This window comes from Chenopodium quinoa, unplaced genomic scaffold, assembly GCF_001683475.1.
Source record: "Chenopodium quinoa cultivar QQ74 unplaced genomic scaffold, ASM168347v1, whole genome shotgun sequence".
NCBI lineage: Eukaryota > Viridiplantae > Streptophyta > Magnoliopsida > Caryophyllales > Amaranthaceae > Chenopodium > Chenopodium quinoa.
The window spans coordinates 1,433,017-1,455,841 of NW_018743405.1; the positions used below are offsets into that span (position 1 = coordinate 1,433,017).

A 22,825-nucleotide genomic window follows, 5' to 3' on the forward strand; every position below is an offset into this window, starting at 1 on the left:
AAGTGTCACTAATACATGTAAAGGGAAGTGAGGACCACTTGGAGAGTAGGGGACCATACTTGCTCCCCACTCCATACTCTCCTTGTGCCACATGTCCCTCAAATTTAAACCCTCTCTTTACTTGCTTCCCCTTTGGCTCACGGCCCACCCACCCGCACCTAGGTGATGCGGGTTACTGCTGCTCGCAGCTAGCAAGCCACGCACGCTTGTGCGGGCTGCTGCTGCTTGCGACCAGCAAGCCACACACACCTTGTGCGGGTTGCTGCTGTTGCTTGCGGCCGTGGCTGCTCATGGTTGCTAGCATTGGTTTGCTAGCATACACCAGCCAGCCTAGGTTCGGCTTGGTGCACATGCTAGCCACCTATGCTAGTACATTATTCCCTTAGCACTCGTATGCTTGGGGCATTCCGATGCTAAGGGTATTTTAGGAAATATTGTCGATTTATTATTATTTGCGCGTCTCGTCATTTACTATTTTTTTACTCGACTTCCGACGCTTAGTTTTGACGCTCTAAGCTCGAATTTCCGACATCTAAATATTTAATACTCAGGCGACTCATTAATTTCTTCCGAATTAATTCGTCGAGTTGGTATGTTAATTGCTTGGGTGTGACCCAAAGGGTTCAGTCAAGATTAAGCTGTAATATTTATTATTCATTTATATTACTGATCGGAAGTGGCCTCCACCTAGGAATTCTGATCACTTGACCTTACTGAATATATTAGCTTTCTAATAATTCTGAACCCATTATCAGAATAATACACTTGTTTGAAGGACACCATTCCTTTCACTACTTATTTTCCTTATAAATACCCCCTCATTTCTAATGTACGGGGCATCAATTAATTCTCTTTTTCTCTCTTCTATGCTCTAGCCTAAACACTAGCCTACCCTTCTATAATAAATTCCTTCCTTAAGCACTCCAAGGAGTTTGTACTTTACTCGAGGTTATGTCCTTAATACAAGGCGTGAAAGGTAGAACTGTTTGAGGGTTTAGCCCCAAATCAACTCTATTTAATTTAATTTAATTTAATTTAATTATTGTTTTATAAATTTTCCTTGAAGTTAGCTAACTCGTTTATTATTTTATAGTTGCAAGCAAACAAAATCAAAGTAAGAATTATATTCCTTTTATTTCTATTATTTTTCTAACGATTTTATATTGTTAGATTTATTGTTAAATTGCTTCCAATATTAATGATTATTTTATTATATTTTTTATGATCACCATATTGCATGTTAAAGGGAATATGTAATAGAAAATCACGCCGAATAAGATAATTTGGACGACCGGTTTAGGTTCCTTTTTAATCTTGTTGTTAATTAAAGTGATCACTAATATATTATAATTATATGTTGCATTAATATTCAACCAATTTAGCCTAATAATAGTTTGGAGCAAATTGAATCTTTGTTTACATGTCTTTGAGATCACAGGGATCATTTTTCGCTATAAGAATTGAGTAGAGGCCAATACGGGCAAAGACTCCATGACTCACTTCGTACCATCATCCTCGATCCTGCTTTTGTGTTTCCGAACCATATGAAGTTAGTAATCTCATGGATTATGAATGGAGTGTAACCTTCACGGGTCAATCGTTGTCGCCTATCGTTGTCCCTTAATCGCGGTTGCCTTAAATGATACGTGAACGGTTTACAAGTTCCTTAAAAACTTGTTGGCGGCTCCCTACTTCCCTTGTCCCTAATCGTATTATGTCAATTCTCACTTCCTATGAGTGCCAAGCATATTCACACATGCTTTAAAGTAGGCGCACTTCACAAGATGCCTACAAACACCATGAATCTTTTCATAAGGTGAGACATAGCCTAGGCAGGACAAAGGCATTTTGTTGATCAAATGAGTAGAAGAAAGTAGGCATTCTCCCTAATACTTCACAGGAACTTTAGACTGAAAAAAACAAAGCCCTTGTTTTCTCTAACAAGTGCCTATGTTTCCTCTCAACAACCCCATTTTTTTGTGGGGTATCTACACAGCTTTTCTGATGAAAAATCCCAAACCTGTCATAGATAATAAGCATCCTTCCTTGAGCATAATTCCATTCTCAAACTTCACTGTGCCTATATGCTTTACTTCTACAATTTTTCCATTAGCAACAGTTATGGAACTAGGATACATATCAAACACATCATATGCATCAAACAAATTCAGGTTTGAACATATATGATCAGTTGCTCCACTATCTATATTCCACCTTGAATCAAGACAAGTAATTAAGCAATTACCTGCCATGTTTGACATCCCATTGAACTGCTTAGAGTTGTCATGTTTATCTTGCTTTATTAGACTGATTGGCTTCTCATACTGCTCCTTTGTGAAATGATTGGTGTAGTCATCATCATCTGAACTCTCACACCAAACAACAGCATCCACTCTCATCCCTTTGTTCTTATTATATCCCCCTTTAGAAGGATAACAATGCAGTTTCCAGCACTTATCAACAATATGATTATTCAGTTTACAGTTATCACAGAACAAAGGTGCTCTTGTAGGATAATTTCTGTTATAGCCTCCTCTTCTTTCTTCTGTAGCTGCAAAAGCCATACTAGGTTGTTTATGAACAACAACTGTGATTTTTTTTCTGCTTTTCATCCTTAATTAACAAATTGTAAGCAACAGACATTACATGCAAAGGATTCATCATCAGAATATTAGTTCTGACTCCTACATGCTTAGCATCTAGCTTCATTAAGAATTGAATTAGCCTTTCATCATTCTGATTTTTCAGAAACTTTTGTGTCAAGTAACAATTGCATCTATTACAGGTGCAAGTAGGAATCGGATTTACTGCACTGATTTGATCCCAAATTCCTTTGATTCTGGTGAAGAATTCAGCAATTGTAGTTGTACCTTGTTCCAATTGACTCAAGGTCTACGATAATGAGTATATCTGTGATCCAGAAATCACTGAGTATCTATCTTATAGATCTTTCCATATCTTAGAAGTAGTAGAAAAGAAAATCACACTCTTCGCTAGTGTGTTATCCAAAGACCACATAATATAAGAAATTATCATATTGTTGCATCTGTTCGAAGCATTCAGTAGTGGATCTGAATCTCCTGGTCTTGGCAAGCTTCCATCAATGAAAGCCATCTTGTTCTTCATTGAAAGATCTAGGATCATACCTCTCTTCCAGTCTTGATAATTGTCTCCATTGAATTTCTCTTAAACAAGTGAAACAATCGGATTTTCACTAGGATGTATGTAGTAAACTGATCCAGGATCTTGAGTTGGATTTTGGATGTTTGAATCTTGTGCAGCCATTATATCAAGATATTACTTGAAAAATTCGATGATAGCAACGGATTTGTGCTTGAAAAATGATCTAAACTTGAAAAATTGATCGAAAATTTATCCAGAAATTCTGGAAAAATTGATGAACTGATACTGTAACTGGTATCTTAAACTGTGATTGAACCAAAAAATTTGCGAAAAAATTTGCGGATTATTAGCAGAATCCCTGCTATGATACCATGATGAGATTTAGAGAGAGAAGAATAGAGAGAAAATAGAGCTCAATTTTATTAATTCTCATAAAAATATTGAATGAATTACAAGAGAAGCTTTATTATAGCTATATATACAAAAATATCTTGTAACAACTTTCTAACAACTTTACTAACACAAAATATCTAGTAACAGAATTCTGTTATGTAAGTCAGCAAAATCTAGTAGCTTCCACAAGCTTCAATGCAGCTCAGCAGCCTTCAATAGCCTTCTCTTTAGCTTGCTTCATTCAGTACCTTCACATTCTGCAAAAACATAATCATCATCATCACTATTAGCATGAGTATCAATACTAATACGCTCTATAATCTGCAGCAACAAAAATTCATAGTCAAATTGTTTAGAAATTTGAGGAAGAAGAAGTGAAATTGAGAAGAAAACCTCACGTTGTTGACGCTGCAAAGATTCAAGATCTTTCCGAAGCTCCTCTTTAGTCCTCTCGACGGTGACGTCCGCCATTGTTGAGAGTTTAATCTTTTGCTGCTGCTGCTGCTATTTCACCGCTCTATGGCTATATATGTATGTGAAATGTGTTGATGGCAATTGGCAAGGTAAAGTTGGAAAAACAGCCCCAAAAAAGAGGGTTTGTTCGGCATCGTTGTGGGTTTCTGTTTTCTATTTTTTAGTTTTTTTGTTTTTTTAAAGTATATTATATATGTCACATAATGAATCAAAAATTATTTAGACTTATTAAAATAATGATAATTTTGAAAACTGACGACAAAAAAATGGAAACACCGTTTTCTTGTTTCTTGTTTTTGGTTTTTAGTTTTCAAAAAAACAAGAAACTGAAAACTAAAAATGATGTCAAACAAGCTCTAAGTTAAGTCTTTTGGGTTCTCTACTAAAACCCTTATCCTCTTAGTAGTTATCGAGTTTATCCTGTGGTAATCGGATGTTTTTTACATTATTACTTAATTATTCATATCGTTCTTTATAACGGCAATGTTGGGAATTTTATGTTTGTTAATATATAAGTTTGATTATCCAAGAGAGTAAAGAAATTCTCTTGCTTAGTGCTTTAAAAGCATTAAGGATAACAAGAGCTTCAAGAGCTAATTTTAAAGTTCATACTTGTAAGCTCCTTTATCAGCCAACTCATTAAAGGGGCTTACAACAACGACTAACATGATTTGAAGGGTCCTAGCTATATCATGCAGAAAAAAGAAAGAAAAATACTTGATAGATCATATCCTCTATATGGAGCACTTATTCCTCATATCTATTGATAGAAAGAAAGTTCTTTGTCAAACTAGGAAGAAGCCTATATATAGGTACGTAGAGTAAGGAAGAGGAGGTGAATTGCTAGCACAATACAGGTAAACTGCTCAGCCATAACTCGGTAAATTAAGAATCAAAATTAAGGGAGTGTAACAACCCTTAAATCAAATCTAGAAGTCAGAAATAAAAATATTCCTTCAAAGAGATAGAGGGACCACAACCCACCCACACATCGCATTCCCCAAGTTTTAAGGCCCGAGCTAGGTCTGACCCTCCCTCCCACTTTCTCACCTAAGCACACCGTAGTACAGTGGCGGATCTAGCAATTGTACCTAGGGGTTCGAATTTAGTCAAACACCCGTTATCCGAATGCACGGATATAAATCGGGTATTCAATTATAAAATAGAGTGTTCAAGTAAATAACAATACACAAGTACACAACAAGATAAGTCCAAGTTCCAATAAAAATGCAAAATAAAATGATCCGATACAATAATACATAACTTTAATTAAATGTCAATACAAGTTAAAAATACAAGTACACAACAAACAATCAACATATTAACAATTTAGAAATTGAAAAACTTAAAAACAGATTTTTCATTATTAAATTAACAATATACAATTGAAAAACAATATGCAATTGACAAACTAACACTTAAAAGAAAAAAGATTAACAATCTACAAATCAAACAAGTAAAAAAACATATTAAAATATTAAAGAAATTGAAGAGAGAGAGAGAGAGAGAGAGAGAGAGAGAGAGAGAGAGAGAGAGAGAGAGAGAGAGAGAGAGAGAGAGAGAGAGAGAGAGAGAGAAGTAGACCGCCGACCTACCATTACCAAGGGGAGTAGCTGAGTAGGGGTCTGGCCTCCAGCAGCGGTGACGCTGCAGCAAGGTGCGGTGGCCAGAGATTTAAAGAATGAGAGAAGAGTGAACTCAATGAAGAGGATGACTAGAGTTTAGTCTATGAGAAAAGAAAGGGAAATAGAGGATTGAGGAGTAGACAAAAAAAGGAGATAATTAAAAATAAAAAAAATGAAGAATGTGTCACTGTAAGTCTCGAACCCGAGACCTTCTCTCCAAAACTTACTTACCTATCCGATTGAGCTGCACGCCTGACAATGTGAATATTTGTTTCAAATATTATTTATTTTGTTTTTCTGTTTTTTTAATAAAATCCCCATTTTTTTCCCAACCTAACAGGGTTCAGTTGAAACCCCTGAACCCCCGCTGGATCCACCTCTGATGTAGTATTTAAGTACTTCAATATACAAACACTCCTTTTTGTTTCTATGTGGGACTTTTCCTCACTTTGTTTTTTCTCCTTTTCTTTGTTCTTTTATTAAGAATTTCCAACCTTATGTTACCACCATCTAATGCCACTTATATTGTGATGGTGTTCATTAATTGAGCCCCTATAGATGGTGGTGCTAAGAAAAGACCATTGGTGGAATATAATAAGGCAATGAATATTTTAGGAACTAAGATTAGTCTTTATGTTTGTTGTTGTTTTGTGCCTAGAAATATTGTATCCAAAGTCCATAATCTAGGTACGGAAGCGGGAAAAAGGCACACTAGATGGGTTTGTTCTTGTTTCCCCTTTGCAAAAAAAAAAAAAATATTCTCCTAAAGTACTAAGTAATCCTGGGCACCGTGCCGTGCCGGGCCGCCGCGGGCCGTGCCTGGCGGGCCGCGGGCTGGTTCGTGCCGTGCCGGTCGTGCCGGCGGGCCCAGGATTTCGTGCCGTGCCGTGCCGGCCATTTTCACAGGCCAGCCCACGGCACGGCACGACCCTCGTGCCTGGCGGGCTCATGCCGTGCCGGCCACGTGCCGGGCTGCGGGCTGGCCTGCGCGGGCTGGTGCAGTTTTCAATTTTTTTTTTTTTTTTTTTTTTTTTTAATGACAACATTATTAATTAATAAGTTTATAATGTATATAAGTTATAAAATTATAATTATAAGTTTTATAAGGTAACTTATAAGTTTATAACTTATAAGTTATAAGTTATTAAGTTATGAATTTTATAATTATAAGTTGAATATTTATGTTTTATAATTTGTATATTCAATATTTATATTTATATATTTACTTTATACTATTACTTTAAAATTTAATGTTTATGATTTATTAGTAATTGGTATAATTTTATTTTTTTTTAATATGAATTTACAAATTGTAACAAAACGGGGAAAAAAGGCAAATTGGACTTTGGATGTGAATAATGTGTACTTTATATTATTATTACTTGAGTTGAGAAAATTGTACAATGATAACAATGATAAAAATCATACAATGATGGTATTAAACAAAAATTGGAAAATGATAAAATTGATATTTTTAAAATCGTACAATATACAATAATTGTCTATTCTTCTTCTCCTTCTTCTTGCTCATCTTCGTCTTCGTCTTCGTCTTCGTCTTCGTCTTCGTCTTCGTCTTCGCCTTCGCCTTCAAGGTCATTGGCTAGTTGCATAGATTGGGAACTAGCCGAACCCGAACCGGAAGCGGAGGTTCCTTCTTCGTTGTCGTTGTGGTCGTAAGAACGGTCTTGTGAGCGATTTTCCGCATCCAACCAATCTTTGAAACACACGCACATTTCTAGTGTTTCGGGTTTTAGACTTGTTCTTCTATCGTCTAAAACCCTTTCGGATGCGCTGAAAGCTCGTTCGGAGGCGACGGAGGAAACTTGGATAGCAAGAATGTCTCGTGCCATTGCCGCCAAAGTTGGATGCTTCGAGCTTTGTTGTTTCCACCATGTAAGGAGGTCGAGGCTGTTTATCTCATCGTCGTCCATGCCTTTGGTGAAGTCGTAACTCAGGTACATCTGCAACTCCGAGACGTCGCTTTGCGTTCTCCTGATTGATGAATCACCTGAAAACCTTGAAATCAAGTTAGTAGCTTGTGAAAATAAATGTTTGGCCTTCTTACTTACGTTTTTGGATGGTTGAGAAGGCCCTGAGCGAGGAACGGTGCCATATTTGGCTTCATAGACTCTATATAAAGCAAAAAACTGATCCTTCACATTAGTCTTATAGTTTTCTACATCATCGTCAAGAAACATGCATTGAAAGTAAATGTCAACTAACATAAATGTGTTTTCATACTTTTGCCTAGGATCTAATATGGAAGCAAAAATATAAATCAAAGGAATCTGACTATAATATTTACGCCACTTTTTTTCCATTGCTGGAAGATACTGATCATAATCACTTTGATCGCGATGATCAGCGAAAAGTTGGGCGAGTAAGCATGCATTAGAAAGAAAGTTTTGAGCACAAGGATTGTAAACAGTAGAAAAACAATACGTCATGTTATATAATAACTGTAAAAATTGCATATATCTTTCACAGTTATTCCAATCATCATCATACAAAGCATTTTGTGGAAATTTTTGGTTGTAAAATAATGTTAACGGGCCCTTGTACTCAATTGCCTTTGTTAACATGTCATAGGTGGAATTCCACCTAGTTGGGCAATCGGTTCTAATTTTTATTACCCTTATCTTTTGTTGTTTTAGAAAACTCTTCCATTCTTGGTATCTCATGTTAGAGTTATTAATAGACATAATAGCATCTCTGATTTTGCTGTAGTATGGGCCAATTGCCCGAACTCCATCCTGTACACATAAGTTAAGTACATGGCAAACACATCTAGTATGAAGAGCTTCACCGTCTAATAGTACATCGGTTAAGTTTTGTTTGATAAGAGTAGCTGTGTATGTCATAGAGGTTGCATTATCAAAAGTCATAGACATCATTTTATCTCGAAGGTTGTATTCGTCTATTGCTTGCATTAAATGGTGAGCAATGTTAATGCCGGTGTGTGGGTATTCCAGCATTTTAAAATGTATTATTCTTTTTTGTAACATCCATTGATCATCTACCCAATGGCAAGTCACACATAAATAGTGATATTTATAACCACTATCCCAAGAATCGGCTGTTAAAGATACTCTACAGTTAAGGTTACTCAATTCGGCTTGTAACCGGACTTTGTACTCTAGGAAATTTTTCATTGCGGCGGAACGAACGGTTTTCCTAGAGATTCTTTTATGTTGGGGTTGTAGTGCTTTGTTAATGTAGGTGTTGAATGCGTCACTTTCCGAGAAAAGAAAAGGTTGTTCGGCGTGTACTATCATTTTTCCTAGTTCATCCCTATCCCTCTCATAGTTGTATGTAAAGCCGTATGGATGGAATTGGGAAATTTTGGGCTGGGTTGGATCACTAGCTAGTTTTGCACAAGCTTTCATGTGTCTAGATAAGTGTCCCGTCCCGTTTTTGGTAACTGCCGTGAATACACTATTACATGTTTTACATTTTGCCCATTGTTCACCATCTTTACTTAGGACAAAATAACACCATACCTCACTCCTTCGGTTTTTCAAAAGTAGCATCTCAGTTTCGGTTAACCATTCATGATGTGTGTGATGGTTAGTAGGGGGACTAGTGGGAGTGGCAGTAGAAGGGGTAGAACCGGAGGGAATTCGGGTACTTTCTTGGCTACCTTGGCTAGAACAATAGTTTTGTTGATTACCGATATAATTAGGTGGAAATTGGTATGGTGGTAGTGGAAATTGGTTTAGTGGTGGTGCTGGAAATCCCGACGTATTATATGGCTCATAGCCCGGGGGGAAGTAAATGGGGTCATTGGTTTGACTCGTAATTTGGGGGCTCGTTGTATTTGGTGGTTCCCTAGAACTACTACTACGGATAAGTCGGCCTTTCCCCCTAGACCTAGATGATGGGTTGTTCGATGCCATAATTAACAATTAATTTTTTAATAAAAAGTGGTTAACTATAATAATAATAATTAATAACAACAATTTTAACAATAAAAATATCAATAATAATAATTAATAACAACAACTATAACAATAACAATAACAACAAAAATAAATAATAACAACAATTGTAACAATAATAATAATTAATAACAACAATTATAACAACAACAATAACAATTAACAACAATAATAATTAAACAAGATTATTCTAATAATAACAATAAAACAATAATAAATTTAAGATTAGTTTAGATCTTACAACCGTGCTTCAACGCTCCACTAATTACGATTACGAACTTTTTAATTTTTTCCGATATTAGGAAAATAATTAGAGAATTTAAGAGAATAATTAGAGAATTTAAGAAAATAAGGATTATTAGAGATTTAGAGAATATAAGAGATAAGAAGAAGAGATTGTGATTTTGTGATTTGGGAATGAAATGGAGGTGAGTATTTATAGAATTTTTGGCAAAAAACTAGCCGTTTATAGCCGTTTAACTAGCCGTTGGCCCGCGGGCCGTGCCTGCGGGCCAGCACGGCGGGCCATGCCCGTGCTCGTGCCGGGCCGTGCCTGGGAATTCTCCACCGTGTCCGTGGCACGGCCCGTGGCACGGAAGTCGAACTTCGTGCCGTGCCGTGCTTGACTTCGGGCCGTGCCGGGCTGCTCCGAACGGCGGGCCGTGCCGGGCGGCACGCGGGCCAACCCGGCCCGTGCCCAGGTTTAGTACTAAGTAAGTATTTGTACTCTGAGACCCAATATGAATAAAAAAAACTAAATTAATTCAAGAATGGATGAATTTTGTTAAAAGTATAGGTGAATTTTGTATCTAAGTTTGTGCTATATTGTTGAATTTTATATTGAATATTATGTTGTTTGATTTTAAGGCGAAATTATTTTCTTTGGAAACTTTCTACAAAGATTTTTTTTTATATTTTGTTTAAATGATGTTAATCTAAATTATTATTTTTTTTTTTATTTTGTTCTCTAAATCAGATATTATGCTTTAAATATAAAGTTGTCTTTTGTTTTTAACTTTATATATTGCACATAACAAATAAAAGTTGTAATGTTTTGAATAAGAAAAATGAATTTATTTGCTCCTAATCATTAAAGCTTGTATTATTCTATGCTAGTTGTTATTTAGGTTTGTGTTATTTTGTTTTAAATCTTATCTTATTTTTCATAAAAAGGTTATGTTATTCAGTTAAGTGTTAATTTTTAGGGAAATTCTTAATGGTAACACTAAATTTTATATTTTTTTCAAGTTGTAAACTGCAAAAATACTTATTATTAATTGTAAACTACAATTGTTCACTTATGATTAATGGTAACATTAATGATGGATTAGAGTTAATGGTTAACCATGGTTAGCGATTTTTTAATAAAAAAACATAAACTTGCAAAATTACGTAAATGCCTTCACTTATTTCCTCAACCAACAATGTCTAATCACAAAAAAATTGATGAACAGTTTAAAACCCATTCACTTTCTTTATGTTTTGTATGTCAAAGAGAAATTGAGTGTATTTGATGAAGGGTGTAAGGGGTTTGTGAATTTGCGTGTGAAAAATATAGGGCTAGGTAAATCAGGACTACGAAATTCTTAGGTTTTGGTAATTTTTGATTTCAATTACAACTGTTCAAAATAATTTTAGGCGAGTTTGGTTAAAATTATGAGTATACTTAGAGACAATTTTTGCTAGTTTGTGGGTTGAAATTTGCTCGAGGATTGTTGATTCAGTATCAAAGATTGATCTTGTGAATATATATTCACCTAGTAGTGCAGATTGAGTCAGGTGAGTATTTATTTGTGCTTTTTATTATGTTATTGTAGACACCCATTTGTGTCTCCCCAAAATCAAACCCAGTGATGAGTACCTTTCACGTCGAATCATAATCAAATGAAGTAAAAGTGTGGAAGGTTTAGTGTTGCGGAAAGTTTTAATTTCTTCTCTTTTCTCTTTGTTTTTGAAAATCTATTTTAAGAAAGCAGCCAACCCAGTTTGGTTGGTTCATGATATGAGTCCAATAATAGTGTAGTTGGATGGGGTTTGAAAAGAAATTTCCAACGATATATTATAAGCCCAATTCCGATGAATATTGAGGAAGTTATGACCAAATTACTGAACTGGGTATTTGAGCCTTATATGCGGCCCAATGATCTAGGGGAGGGCCTAATATGGATTTATCATTCCTAATGCAATTAGGAATGGTTTTAGTCTTCTAGATTCTTCTAGAAGGTTCTTTTCATTCCTAATTCAATTAGCATTGATAAATAGGCTTTTCGTTGACTTTTTAGAGTTTTAATCAAAATCAAAGAACGTTTTTGAGGAAAATAAGATTTTTCCCTCCTGTACAAACAATTTTTATATGATTTTTAGAAAACGCGTCGATTTCTGAGTCAGCGCCAAACGCCAGCTGTAGCGCCTGACGCTACGCTTGGCGCCTGGCGCTAAGTTCAGCGTTTGGCGCTAATCTGGCTTTTTGCGTCAGAACTCTGTTTTTGATGTTTTATCTTTTTGGATGATTTTCTCTATAAATAACGTGTTAAAAACTTCGTTTTGATTCACCAATTCTCTCTTTCACCATTTCTCATCAAGATTTTCTGGATTACTCTCTCTCTCTCTCTCTTTTCTAAACTAGCATTCTCTCAAATATAAAAATTCCGCATTCATTAGATTTAGAAACACCTAGCCATATTCGAAGTTGTCTTCGCCCTAGACGTGAAAGGTTTAATTTCTGAGGGTTTGGTCCCAAATCTCTTTTTCAATTATTATTTAATTTAATTTTTTTAATTATTATTTTCCTTGAAGTTACTAATGTATGTATTTTGTTATTAGAAAGAGGTACGAGACATCCAAGTAAGTACTTTAGTGATTTTTATTGATATTATGATGTAGAAATCATGCTTAGATTGTTATTTTGATTTCTAGTACAATGTGTAGGGTAACTTTAATATTAAGTATGATTAAAAGTATGATGCTTTCTATGTTCTTCCTAATACTTATGATTGTTAGTATCATGTTAGGGCTAAAGCTTTGATTTTTATTGTTTAGTGACATGCTAGGGTTTGTTATTAATCTTGTTAGTATCATGCCTAGGATCTTGCTATTATTATACTTTAACATGATTATTATTATAATAATTAGGAAAATTTGTTAGAAACTACCTTTTATAACATTTTTTTTTTTGGAAAAAACCACCTTATAAATTGTTTTTTTTTGTAAAAACACACCTTAATCGGAATTTTTTTTTTTTTTTTTTTTGCAAAATAACACTTTTTGCCGGATTCTCGACTTTGACTGAACATTCCGGCGTTGACCTTTGCATGTGAGAGGCAGACCCAAATATTCTACCCCCCTCTAATTTTGGCATGTTAGGGGGACATGACCCCCATTTTCCCCTTTTTTTCCCTTTTCCCTTGAATTTTACTCACTATCTTCTTAGCTCTCCTAATTAACTCCGTTTTCTACTCCATTTAATCTTCTCATTCAATTGTCCTCTGCCACAAACATCTACCATGGCAGGAAGCAATTGAATTCTTCAATTGGTGGGGTTAAGCTAGCCTAAGAAAGAGTAAGTATAGTTTTTCTCTCTCCTCTCATTTGGTATTGAATTTCTAGGTTTTCACATTGCTAATTTTTTTACTTTGTCATGTGTTTCTTGCTGCCATGGTTAAAAAGAGGAAGGTTGTTGTGAAGACGACGCGTGGTGGGGGACCAATTTCAGAATAATAAAAAAGCCCAGGTTTCAATTTTATACATTAGCTTTTCCTTCCTTTGTTAATTAGCAAAAATGCATGTGAATGTTGGGAAAGGGGAAAACATGCTTGACTTTAACTTATTAAATCGCAATTAACTAGTAACACCAATTAAAATATAATCCTTTATTTTAATTGATTTTGCGTTTTTGTTTAATTGAGTTAATTTTGTGACAAATAAATGTTTATTTTTGGATTTTTGTGATGCATGTTTATCTGTTTACTAGGTTATGACTTTTGGGTATTTGGAAATGAAATTAAAATTAGTGTATGAATGTATGATTTTTTCAGGTTTAATGGTAGGGTAAATATATATTATCCTTGGTTTAGGTTCATGGATCCAATTAATATTAGAGTATTGTATGGTGGGAATTTTGTGACCAGAAATAACAAAACTACATATGGGAAGGGAAACAGTAATTATTTTGGACTTTCATTACATCCAAATGTAGAAGAAGTCTGTTACTTTGAATTTGTTGATTGGATTAAAAGGGAATTAGGATATGATGAGGTTGGGGAGATTTGGTATAGGAAGCATGGGTGTACTTTGTATTCTGGTAGGAAGCAAATAAAGTGTGATGCTAATATACCTGAATTTTTAGAAGCAAAAGAAAAAGATGGGTGGTATGAATTGTACTTGGTACACTACCCTAAGAAACAAGTAGATCCTGCTACTATTAGATATGGTCTTGGGGTAGGCTTTTATTCAGATTCTGAGCTTGATTCTTCAGAGAGGACTGAGTCATCAGTGGGGATAGGTGAATCTTTAGAGAGGACTGATTTTGGAGTGGGGATAGCTGAGTCATCTGTTATGTGTGAGCATGGAGGGGGGTTGGATGAGTCAATGGTGAGTGATTCAGCAAAAGTGATTGATAAGTCATATAAAAACATGGGAGGGGGTCCACTGCATAAAGATTCCTTAGGAAACCCTAGATCTAAAAATAACCAAGTTTTGCTTCCCCAAACCAGCCTCTTATCTTACCACATTTCCAAAGATAACCTCCCACCCCCTTTGAACCCAAAATCAAAAAAACTTCCAGTCATCTCAAAGGCCAAAATTAATGTGAATCCAAACACTGACCCTCAACCAAACACTGAACCTGTAGCAAATAATCATCTTATACCTCATACTGACCCTTAACCAAGCATTGAGAATGGGGCTATGCTGAGTGATAATGAGGGGAGTGATAGTAAGGACAGTGATGTGATTTTGAGGGAACAGTAAGGGATGTTGAAGATCAAGCTCCTGATTACCCCATTTTCAACCCAGTAGTTGACTTCAAAAAAAGTATTGAATTGAAGTTTGGCCTGAAATTTCCCTCTACTGTTGTTTTTAGGAAAGCTTTGAGGCATCATGCCATAGAAAATGGTTATGATTACTACTTCTTGAATAACACTAAGTTGAGGGTTACAGCTTACTGTGCAAAAAGGTGTGCTTGTCCATGGGAAAAGGGGAGAAGGTTGTATAAGTGTTAATGCAATATTAGGAGAAAGTGTAAGTGGAAGATTCATTGTAGGAGGCTGAAAAATGAGGACACTTGGCAAATAAAAAGTTTCTTTGGTGAACATATTTGTGGTCATCAACATCTAAATATCAAGGTGACCTCTCTGTACCTTGCTGAAAGGTATTTGGAAGATTGGAAAGATGATCCATCTATGAAGCTTAGTGCATTCCAGAGTAGAGCAACAAGGGAAGTGCAAGCAAAGATAAATTATTACAAGGCATGGTTTGCTAGGAAAATTGCTCTAGAAATGTTGTTTGGTGATGCTGCTTCAGAGTATAGTAAGGTGTAGGAGTATGCTGCTGCAATAATGAAATACAACCCAGGTAGTACAACAGTTGTGAAGGTTACAGGCATTGAGAACCCCCCACCAGAGTTCCAAAGGATGTACATATGTTTGCAGCCCTGAAAAGAAGGCTTTGTTGCAGGGTGCAGGGCAATAATTGGAGTTGATGGGGCCCATCTAAAGGGTCCATTCCCTGGGATTTTACTCACAGCAGTCAGCAAAGATGGGAACAACAACATATTCCCAGTTGCTTGGGCTGTTGTTGAGACAGAAAATGCTGACACTTGGAAATGGTTCTTGGAACTATTAGTGAAAGACATAGCCTCAGTTGCTGATTCAGTCACATGGGTCCATGAGAGTGAAGAGGATGTCACCTACATGTCTGATAGGTAAAAGGTGTGCATAATTTCAATTTAGTTCAAATAATTCAGAAATTCATGGTTAAGTACTAACTTGTATTATTCACTTTTAAATGCAGGGGCTGTTGGATGCATTCAATACCGTGGTTCCTAATGTAGATATCAGATTTTGTTGTAGACATATTTGGACCAATTTCAAAACCAAATTCCCTGGTGAGGTCTACAGAGAAAGCTTTTGGAAGGCTGCTAGATCAACTACTAAGGTCGGTGCATGGTTCAATGTTTTTGGCTTTATTTCCTTATTTAAAACCAAATTAATTTGGTTTGATATAATTGCTTTGGTGTGGATTATCTTACTTTGAGTATAGTTTATTATACTTGGCTTGAATTAATTGTTTTGGTATTGTTAATTCATTTTTTAGCAACATTTTAATTAGAATATGGCTGCAATTAAAGCTCTTAATGTTGATGCATACAAGTACTTGGAGTCTATACCACCTTGTAATTGGTCTAGGCATGCCTTCAGTGGTCTAAGTCTGGCATGATTCTAAACCATTGCTGTGAGAGTTTTAATAACGTTTTGAGAGAGGCAAGAACCAAACCCATCATATCTCTTATGGAGTTGATAAGGAGATATGTGATGAAAAGGTGTTGTGCAAAAAGGGAGGGTTTGAAAAATTTGAAAGGGTTGCTTATGCCAACTGTTACTAAAATGATTGAGAATGGATTGAAAAATGTGTCAAATATGAGAGTGATTCAAGCTGATTTACATGAGTTTGAAGAGGATGATGGAAATGATACCTATGTTGTTAACCTGCAAAGCAAAGTGTGTGGATGTTATAGGTGGAGTCTCCTAGGTATTCCATGTCTGCATGCACTAGCTTGTATTGTGAAGAGGAGGTTGGAGTATGATGAGTTTGTGCACCTTGCTTACCATGTAAGAATGTCACTCAACCTCAGCAAGAACAAAACAAGGGAGGAAGACCTAGATCAAATGCACCACGAACTCTAGCACCATCTGCACCTTCAGCTATCATAGCCGTAACTGCAACAAATCCCACCTCTACTACATCAGCAAGGGGAACAAAGAGGAAAACACCTGCAGCAACAACTTCCCACTCAGCTGCAAGTGCCCCTTCAGCTTCAACTAGAGCCAAGACAAAGACACCAACAACATCAACTGCTGCAAAGACAAAGACCACTTCATCTGCTTCAACTAAGGGAGCAAAAACAAGGGCAGCAACTGCCACCACCAGCACATCACATGCTGCAACCAAAGGAGCAAACACTAGAGCTGCTACAAAAAAGGCAAATGGGTCCTCTCATGTAGATATGCACTGTTCCCAAGCTTCCTCAAATGATATTCCCACGCCTCCTCAAAACAAGTGACAACTGAAGCAATCTATGGTCCAAGAATGTGATATGAATGTTTTGTTATTAGTAATAGCCTTGAAAGTGCTGTAAAACTGTAACTTAGATGCATCTTTTGCTTTTTGAAACATTATTGCATTTTCTCTGTATGCTTCATGATTTTGAAGCCTTTAATTAATTAATTAATTAATTAATTAATATATATATATATATATATATATATATATATATATATATATATATATACATATATATATATACATATATATATATATATATATATATTAATGCAACTTGTGTTTACAACTAAATCATTCTTGCACAATTAAAGATGTTATACATAACATACACTTTTCATTCCATACACCAAACTGGTGAATTAAGTACACATACAGCAAATTACATTGCTTTAATTCCATTAAAAAAGAACCATGACCAACCTAACTAACTAGTAACCAGCCTAACTAAACATCTTAACAACAACTACACTAACTACAACAGAAATAATGATACAAGCAACAATAACCCCAAATTTCTCATTTTGCAATGCTTTTTGCCTTGAATCATTAAGCTTCCACTTCTTCTTCTGTATCTCATGCTCAATACATGCCAATTTGGCTTGTAGGAACCTCAGATCAGTTACCAATATGTGCTTCTCGGCAACAAGCATATTAGTAACATCCCTCTGCTAGTCCAATATGTCCTCATCTATCCACTTAAAATAGTTACACCCTCTGTGTCTTGTTTCAAAAGTGTATAATCTGAAAGCTTTGAACTTCCTTCCAGGATTCTCATGTGCCCATGAGGTCTTAATAGCAACAGGTTGTCCACAATGGCACTTGTTCGCCCTCTAACTTACTGCCAAATCTATCCTATACACGAGGAAGCCAATAATTAGTTGCAATTCACAAATTAAAAACCCTTAATTAAAACCCCCTAAATTAATTACATTTTGCCTTCAATTTAACAGCTTACCTGCCTCATAATTACTCCAATCAAGTTTTTTTGTAGGAATTTGAAGACAATAATGGAGCTTTCGTTCTCAACTTACAGGGAAAAAATGGAGGATGTGAGTAGAATTCAAGGGAAAAGGGGAAAAAAGGGGGTCATGTGCCCCTCACATGCCAAAATTAGAGGGGGGCAGAATATATGGGTCACTTTGTTGGGGTTTGGTGAGTCCGACTCACCGCGGAAACAAACCCAAAAACAAGACCGCACTCGCAATAAATAAAACCATAAACATAATTAAATTAATCACAAGATTAAGATAAGCTAATTACCTTTGACGCGTGCTTCGCTCCAAAATGAGCTCTTACTTGAAAGCTTCAAGTCCCGCTCACACGGAGACCTCCAACGAAGTACACCCGCACCAACAAAACCGACTAGGTCCAATGTCTTGGGGTTAGCAAGACTCGACCAATAAAACCCGAGTAATTATATTGAGTTCAAAGGTTTTCACTAATTGTGATGCCTTTTTCAACTCTTACTCAAGCAACATTCCCAATGCCCATACTTGGGTATTTATAGGAAATGATGGGAGTATCATTTACTCTCCCATCAATGTGGGATAGTATGATTTTTCCATTTTATTTTAAAGCTAAAATAAAATTAATAATCAAGCTAGTAATAAATCAATAAGTGGCAAGCTCATATGAGTGGTTAGGTGAGGACTACTTGGAGAAGGGGGGGACCAAACTTGCTCCTCACTCCCTCTCCCATAACCGGCCACCTCACTCCACACACACTCAAGGACCACTAGCCACATGGCACCCACCCTTGGGCACCAAGGCAACCAAGGTGGGCTTCTATGTGATGCTTTCCGTGGCAGCCACGCCCAGCAAGCCCAACAGGCCCAGCACTCGCATGCGGGCTGCCAGGCGCTGCTGGCTAGCAAGCCTAGCATGCTTGTGCGGGCTGCTGCTGGTCTTGTGCCTTGGCCAGCGCTGCTAGGCAGCAAGCAATGGCCTAGCCATGCTGCTGCTAGCTGTGGCGAGCTGGTGCGCCTAGCGTGCTAGCTGCTGCAGCTTGTTGCGGCATGGCTTGCTAGCCATTGCGCGCACAAGGCTGCGCCTAGCATGCTAGCACGCACTAGGCAGCGCCTAGTCTTGCGATGCTAGCATGGGTGCGCTAGCACGCACCAGCCATCCTAGGCTCGGCTTGGTGCGCATGCTAGCCACCATGCTAGGTCATACGCCCTTAGCACTCGGTTTGCTTGGGCATTCCGATGCTAGGGGTATTTTGGTCTTTTGTTGATTTATTACTATTTCTCGTCTCGTCTTTCACTATTTTTCCACTCGACTTCCGACGCTCGGTTTCGACGCTCTAAGCTCGAATTTTCGACGTCTAAATAAATATTACTCGGTCAACTCATTAATTCCTTCCGAATTAATTCGTCGGTTCGGTTTGTTGAATGCTTGGGTGTGACCCGAACGGTTAAGTCAAGATTAAGCTGTAATATTAATTATTCATTAATATTACTGATCGGAAGTGGCCTCCACCCAGGCATTCCGATCACTTGACCTCACTGAATATATTAGCTTTCTAATAATTCTGAACCCACTAACGGAATAGTACACTTGTTCGAAGGACACCATTCCTTTCAATCTCCCACTTGTCCTTCCGGACAAGTGCGCATTTTGTGTACAACCTTTTTCCTATGTCGCTTAATGTCTCTTCATGAACTATAAGGTAAGATTTGTTTTGTCATCCTTATTACGTCCAGAAGTGTTTCCCGATTCCGAGTCCGACTGTTAATAAACAGATGATTTCTAAAATTCATCCGAGCACGGCCATGCATTTTACAGTCTCTCTCTACGAGAGGCCTTGTATACAACAAAGACATCTTCCCTATTTTAGTAGGGGGGACATTCCTAGTCTTGTAATGTAGCTCCTCTTACTGAGAGGACCTAGTCGCCCGAGTGTTACCGTTATAATCCCCTATTACGGCAAACGTTTGATAACATCAAAGCGAACTAGTACTCAAACAAGAGAACTCACAAAACTCATGGTCGAGGAAATAAGTTTCGATAGCCATAATGAGAAGTATACTTATGACAATTTTTTTTTAATTTCTTAAAGTATTCTCATAGGTCGATCCAGTATGATTCTAAACCAATACCTGTGCAAATGATTTATGACAATCATGTCCTTGTAGCACATGAAACGGTGCTATAAATCAGACTACGCACTAATCTCAATTGGTCATTAATCGTCCATCGTTTAAATGACCATGATTAGGGATAATTTTCGATTATAATATTCAATGTTCACTTAATAGGTGTTTCCTTACCAAGACTGGTCTTGATACCCTATTTTGAATATTCTCAAAATTGAATGGACTCATTATTTAATCCTAAACCACAATTAAATAGCATAACAGAGTAATAAAATATTGCATGAAATTTTATATTACACCAAAACTTGAATGGTTTTCCTTAGCGTCTTACATTAATTTTTCTCAAAATTAACTAAAACACTAAACAAGGAAATCAAAGCCAGTCTCCTACATGCTTGATTCCCATTGCCTCAACGTGCTTGTTGTGCTTCACTTGAGGCAAAGGGTTAGTAAGTGGATTGGCTACATTGTCATCCGTTCCAACTTTGCAAATTCTGATTTCACCCTCTGATTTCCATTCCCGAATCATGTGAAATCGCCGCTTGACATGTTTGACCTTCTAATGTTTCCTAGGCTCTCTGGCCTGAGCAATAGCTCCATTTTTGTCACAATAGAGGGCTATTGGACCCTTTATAGAGGGTACAACATCAAGTTCACCAACGAACTTGCGAATTCAAACAGCCTCCTTAGCTGCTTTAGCAGCTGCTAAGTATTCGGCTTCAGTTGTAGAATCTGCAGTTGTACTCTGCTTTGCGCTCTTCCAGCTAAACGTCCCTCCATTTAGACAGAACACATATCCAGATTGCGATTTGAAATCGTCTCTGTCTGTCTGGAAGCTTGCGTCGGTATAACCTTCCACAACTAAATCCTCTGCACCACCATACACCAGGAATTTATCCTTGTTCCTTTTCAGGTACTTTAGGATATTTTTGGCCGCAGTCCAATGCGCCTCTCCTGGGTCTGATTGGTAACGGCTCGTAGCACTCAAGGCATACGATACATCTGGCCTAGTACATATCATGGCATACATGATCGATCCAATAAGCGAAGCATATGGAATCTGATTCATTCTTACCCGCTCATCAGGTGTCTGTGGACACTGCTTCTTGCTTAGGGTTATGCCATGTGACATTGGCAGGTGACCTCTCTTGGCCTCCTTCATGCCAAATCGAGCGAGTACCTTATCAATATAAGTACTCTGACTCAATCCAATCATCATTTTCGATCAATCCCTATAGATCTTGATGCCTAGTATATACTGAGCCTCTCCCAAGTCTTTCATTGAGAAGCACTTTCCAAGCCAGGCCTTTACAGACTCTAACAACGGAATGCTGTTTCCAATGAGCAATATGTCATCGACATATAAGACTAGGAAGGCGATGTCACTCCCACTGACCTTCTTGTAAACACAAGATTCATCTGGATTCTTGATAAAACCAAACTTACTGATGGCTTCATCGAATCGCAGATTCCAACTTTTGCTTGCTTGCTTTAATCCATAAATGGACTTCTTAAGCTTACAAACTTTCCTAGCATTGTTTTGGTCGATAAAACCTTCAGGCTGTGTCATATACACAATTTCTTCCAAATAACCATTAAGGAAGGCGGTTTAGACGTCCATCTGCCATATTTCATAATTGTAATATGCAGCAATCGCTAGGAGGATCCGAACGGATTTAAGTATTGCGACTGGTGAAAAGGTTTCATCGTAATCAATACCATGAACTTGTCTGTAACCTTTTGCCACCAATCTAGCTTTGTAAATGAATACATTTCCATCTTTGTCGGTTTTCAACTTGAAAATCCACTTACATCCGATAGGTGTATAACCTTTGGGTAAGTCAACCAAGTCCCAGACTTGATTTTCAAACATGGAATCCATTTCAGATCTCATGGCCTCTTGCCATTTAGCAGAGTCGGTGCTTGCCATCGCTTGCTTGTAGGTTGTAGGTTTTCGGTTCATCTCCATCCATAATCAGGATGTCCTGATTCTCGGTTAATACTAAACTAAGATATCTATCAGGTTGAGATCTCGGCCTCTGAGACCTACGTTGGGTAATGGATTGAGCATTTGCATTGTCGGTTCGACTTTGCACATTTTGATCATTTTGACCTGCGTCAACAGATGCTGTTTGAGCACTTTGACTGTCATTATGATTTTATTGCTCATCTTCACGAACTTCATCGAGTTCGATTTTCCTCCCACTTGTCATTTTGGAAAGGTGCTCCTTCTCCAAAAAGACACCATCGCGAGCAACAAACACTTTGTTCTCTGATTTGTTGTAGAAGTAATACCCTTTGATTTCTTTTGGTTAGCCCACAAATTAAACCTTGTCAGATTTGGGATGAAGTTTGTCAGAAATCAATTTCATGACATATGCTTCGCATCCCCATATCTTTAGAAAAGATAACCTAGGAGGTTTCTTCGTCCATAATTCATATGGAGTCTTTTCTACAGCTTTTGATGGAGCACGGTTCAGTGTTAGTGCCGCAGTTAGAAGTGCGTGTCCCCAGAAAGAGATAGGAAGATCACTAAGACCCATTGTTGATCGTACCATGTCTAACAAGGTTCGATTTTTCCTTTCAGATACCCCGTTCCATTGTGGGGTTCCTGGAGGTGTCAATTTTGAAAGTATACCCTTTTCTTTCAGATGGTCATCGAATTCTTGGCTCAAGTATTCACCACCTCGATCCGATCGAAGGGCTTTGATTTTCTTGCCAAGCTGATTTTCAACTTCACTCTGAAATTCTTTGAACTTTTCAAATGATTCAGATTTATGCGACATGAGGTAGACATAGCCATATCTACTATAGTCGTCTGTGAAAGTGATGAAATATCGATGTCCATTTCTTGTGGTTGAGCTCATTGGTCCACATACATCGGTATGTATAAGAC

General features: G+C 37.2%; 1 protein-coding gene across 3 annotated transcripts; it reads left to right on the plus strand.

The window, feature by feature from the left end:
• The first annotated feature begins 12,921 nt into the window (after positions 1-12,921).
• LOC110738964 lies at positions 12,922-16,965 on the plus strand. Of its 3 annotated transcripts, XR_002514692.1 has the most exons (4): positions 12,922-13,112; positions 13,220-13,283; positions 13,588-15,473; positions 15,563-16,965. XR_002514692.1 is itself a non-coding variant. In XM_021919407.1 (2 exons), the coding sequence occupies exon 1, from the start codon at positions 13,571-13,573 to the stop codon at positions 14,435-14,437; it is 867 nt and encodes a 288-aa protein (XP_021775099.1). In that variant the 5' UTR covers positions 13,290-13,570; the 3' UTR covers positions 14,438-15,480; positions 15,563-16,965. The 3 variants fall into 3 exon arrangements, 2 of the variants coding, with proteins under 2 accessions (XP_021775099.1, XP_021775098.1); XM_021919407.1 differs by lacking the exons at positions 12,922-13,112; positions 13,220-13,283 and having other exon boundaries at positions 13,290-15,480; XM_021919406.1 differs by lacking the exons at positions 12,922-13,112; positions 13,220-13,283 and having other exon boundaries at positions 13,290-15,473.
• Positions 16,966-22,825: the final 5,860 nt, after the last annotated feature.